The sequence below is a fragment of the Hibiscus syriacus genome, unplaced genomic scaffold (genome assembly GCF_006381635.1).
Source record: "Hibiscus syriacus cultivar Baekdansim isolate YM2019G1 unplaced genomic scaffold, ASM638163v2 tig00113725_pilon, whole genome shotgun sequence".
NCBI classification, from domain to species: Eukaryota; Viridiplantae; Streptophyta; class Magnoliopsida; order Malvales; family Malvaceae; genus Hibiscus; species Hibiscus syriacus.
The window spans coordinates 3,566,785-3,568,396 of NW_024063471.1; the positions used below are offsets into that span (position 1 = coordinate 3,566,785).

Genomic DNA, 1,612 nt, shown 5'->3' on the forward strand with positions numbered 1-1,612 from the left:
GCTACAACACTTTTCTTAAACTTGAACGTATTAGATTACATCTTTTAAAAATGATTATATGGATCTTCAAATTTTAAATATCTTATTGACAGATTTGGAGTGGGAATCGAAAGATGCCCTTTTCTAATCTCTACATCCAACTACCTGGAAAAGAAAAGAATCTAATTAACAGTATCATTTTGCTTTTTATTTAATATATAGGCTATCTACCAATAATTAATAGTACATTGCTATGTCAAAAACACAAACAAAAGACACACAGATTGAAATATTTTAAAGATTGGGGCTATTAATTTCACCCTCATTGATTAATAAGTAAGATTTTCATTTTTCTCGTGCTTTAAAAATCCATTGCCATCCTTTGAAACTTTTTCTGCTCTTTCTGTCTCCTCTTTTATCCGTTGTTAATAGGCATGAACTTGCAGGGATATATCCTTTAGACTCTGCTTCAAAATCAACATGTAAATCAATAAAACTGGAAGCATAGTCTCCTCTGCTAAAATTACTCAGCCTGTTTGCACCATTAAAACCACCGTCACCACCCGAACCACCATTGAAACCAGAGCTCCGAGCAGCCGAAACGGAACTCCTAGCACCGGAAAAATTCATCAAATCGGTACCATCTTCTGATTCGAAAAGTCCACCGCCCTTGAAGCTACAAAGAGACCTTGACCTCGAGACTCCGGTGCAATTAACAACCCACAAATCATCACTTTTCTCATCAACACCACCACAATTATTACAATCTTTCTCACTTTTCTTCTTGAACAATCTTATAATCCTCGAGAACCCATTCTTTTTCTTCATCTCAACGCAGCTACTATTGCTTCTATTGATTAAAAAGACCTCTTCAGATTTCCCAACTTGTTCCTTGTTTTCATTCTCTATCAAGAACGAGACACAGCCACCAACACTGTATGAACTTCGATGATCGGGGGCGATTTCCGAGCAAGAACAAGTTAAGAAGCGCTGAACGCCACAATCCGAGCAAACCAAGTTGAGCAAACGAGCCTCGAGACAATACGCGCATACACCGAACGGAGATTGTTGTGGATGTTTCTTACATCGAACATCCGACGATGTTCTGTAATAATCATGGAAGCGGCCAACATTATCGTTGTACACTTCCACAGCTTTGCCTCTTTCATGGCTCATTTTCATCATCATGAAAAACCATTGAACTCCAAATGATTGGAAAAAACAGAAAACTCATAAAATATCAAAATGAAGCGCGTGAAAAACTTATAAGGAAGTGAACGCAACAGTAAACTCTTAAACAAATTAAGATGGTAAATATCTTTTCTAGCTTTGATTTTATTTTACACAGTCGGATTGTTCATGCTGTAGTGGACTCCCAGCCGATCGAAAAATATATTTTAGGGTGGTACGTATAAATTAATAACATAAATTTTTTAAATAAAAAATGTTCAAATAAAAATTTTAGGTGAATATCATTCGTAAAATAAATAATTAATAAAAAAAACTAAGATTTCGTAAAATAAATAATTAATCAAAGAAAACTAAGATTTCAAGATAGACATGAGAAATTCAAGATTGGCACAAAAAATAAAATAACTAACTGAAAAAAATTGAAATTTCAACCTGAACACAT

The 1,612-nt window shown here is 34.6% G+C and overlaps 1 protein-coding gene across 1 annotated transcript; it reads right to left on the minus strand.

Annotated features, from left to right (window-relative positions):
* Positions 1–324: 324 nt before the first annotated feature.
* Positions 325–1,155, minus strand: LOC120187420. The gene has a single exon (XM_039191138.1). It carries the CDS (start codon positions 1,153–1,155, stop codon positions 325–327), a length of 831 nt encoding a protein of 276 aa, XP_039047069.1.
* Positions 1,156–1,612: the final 457 nt, after the last annotated feature.

Bases quoted from the DNA above. Each gene is read 5' to 3' on its own strand.
- LOC120187420 (XM_039191138.1), bottom strand. From the start codon at position 1,155: ATGAGCCATGAAAGAGGCAAAGCTGTGGAAGTGTACAACGATAATGTT.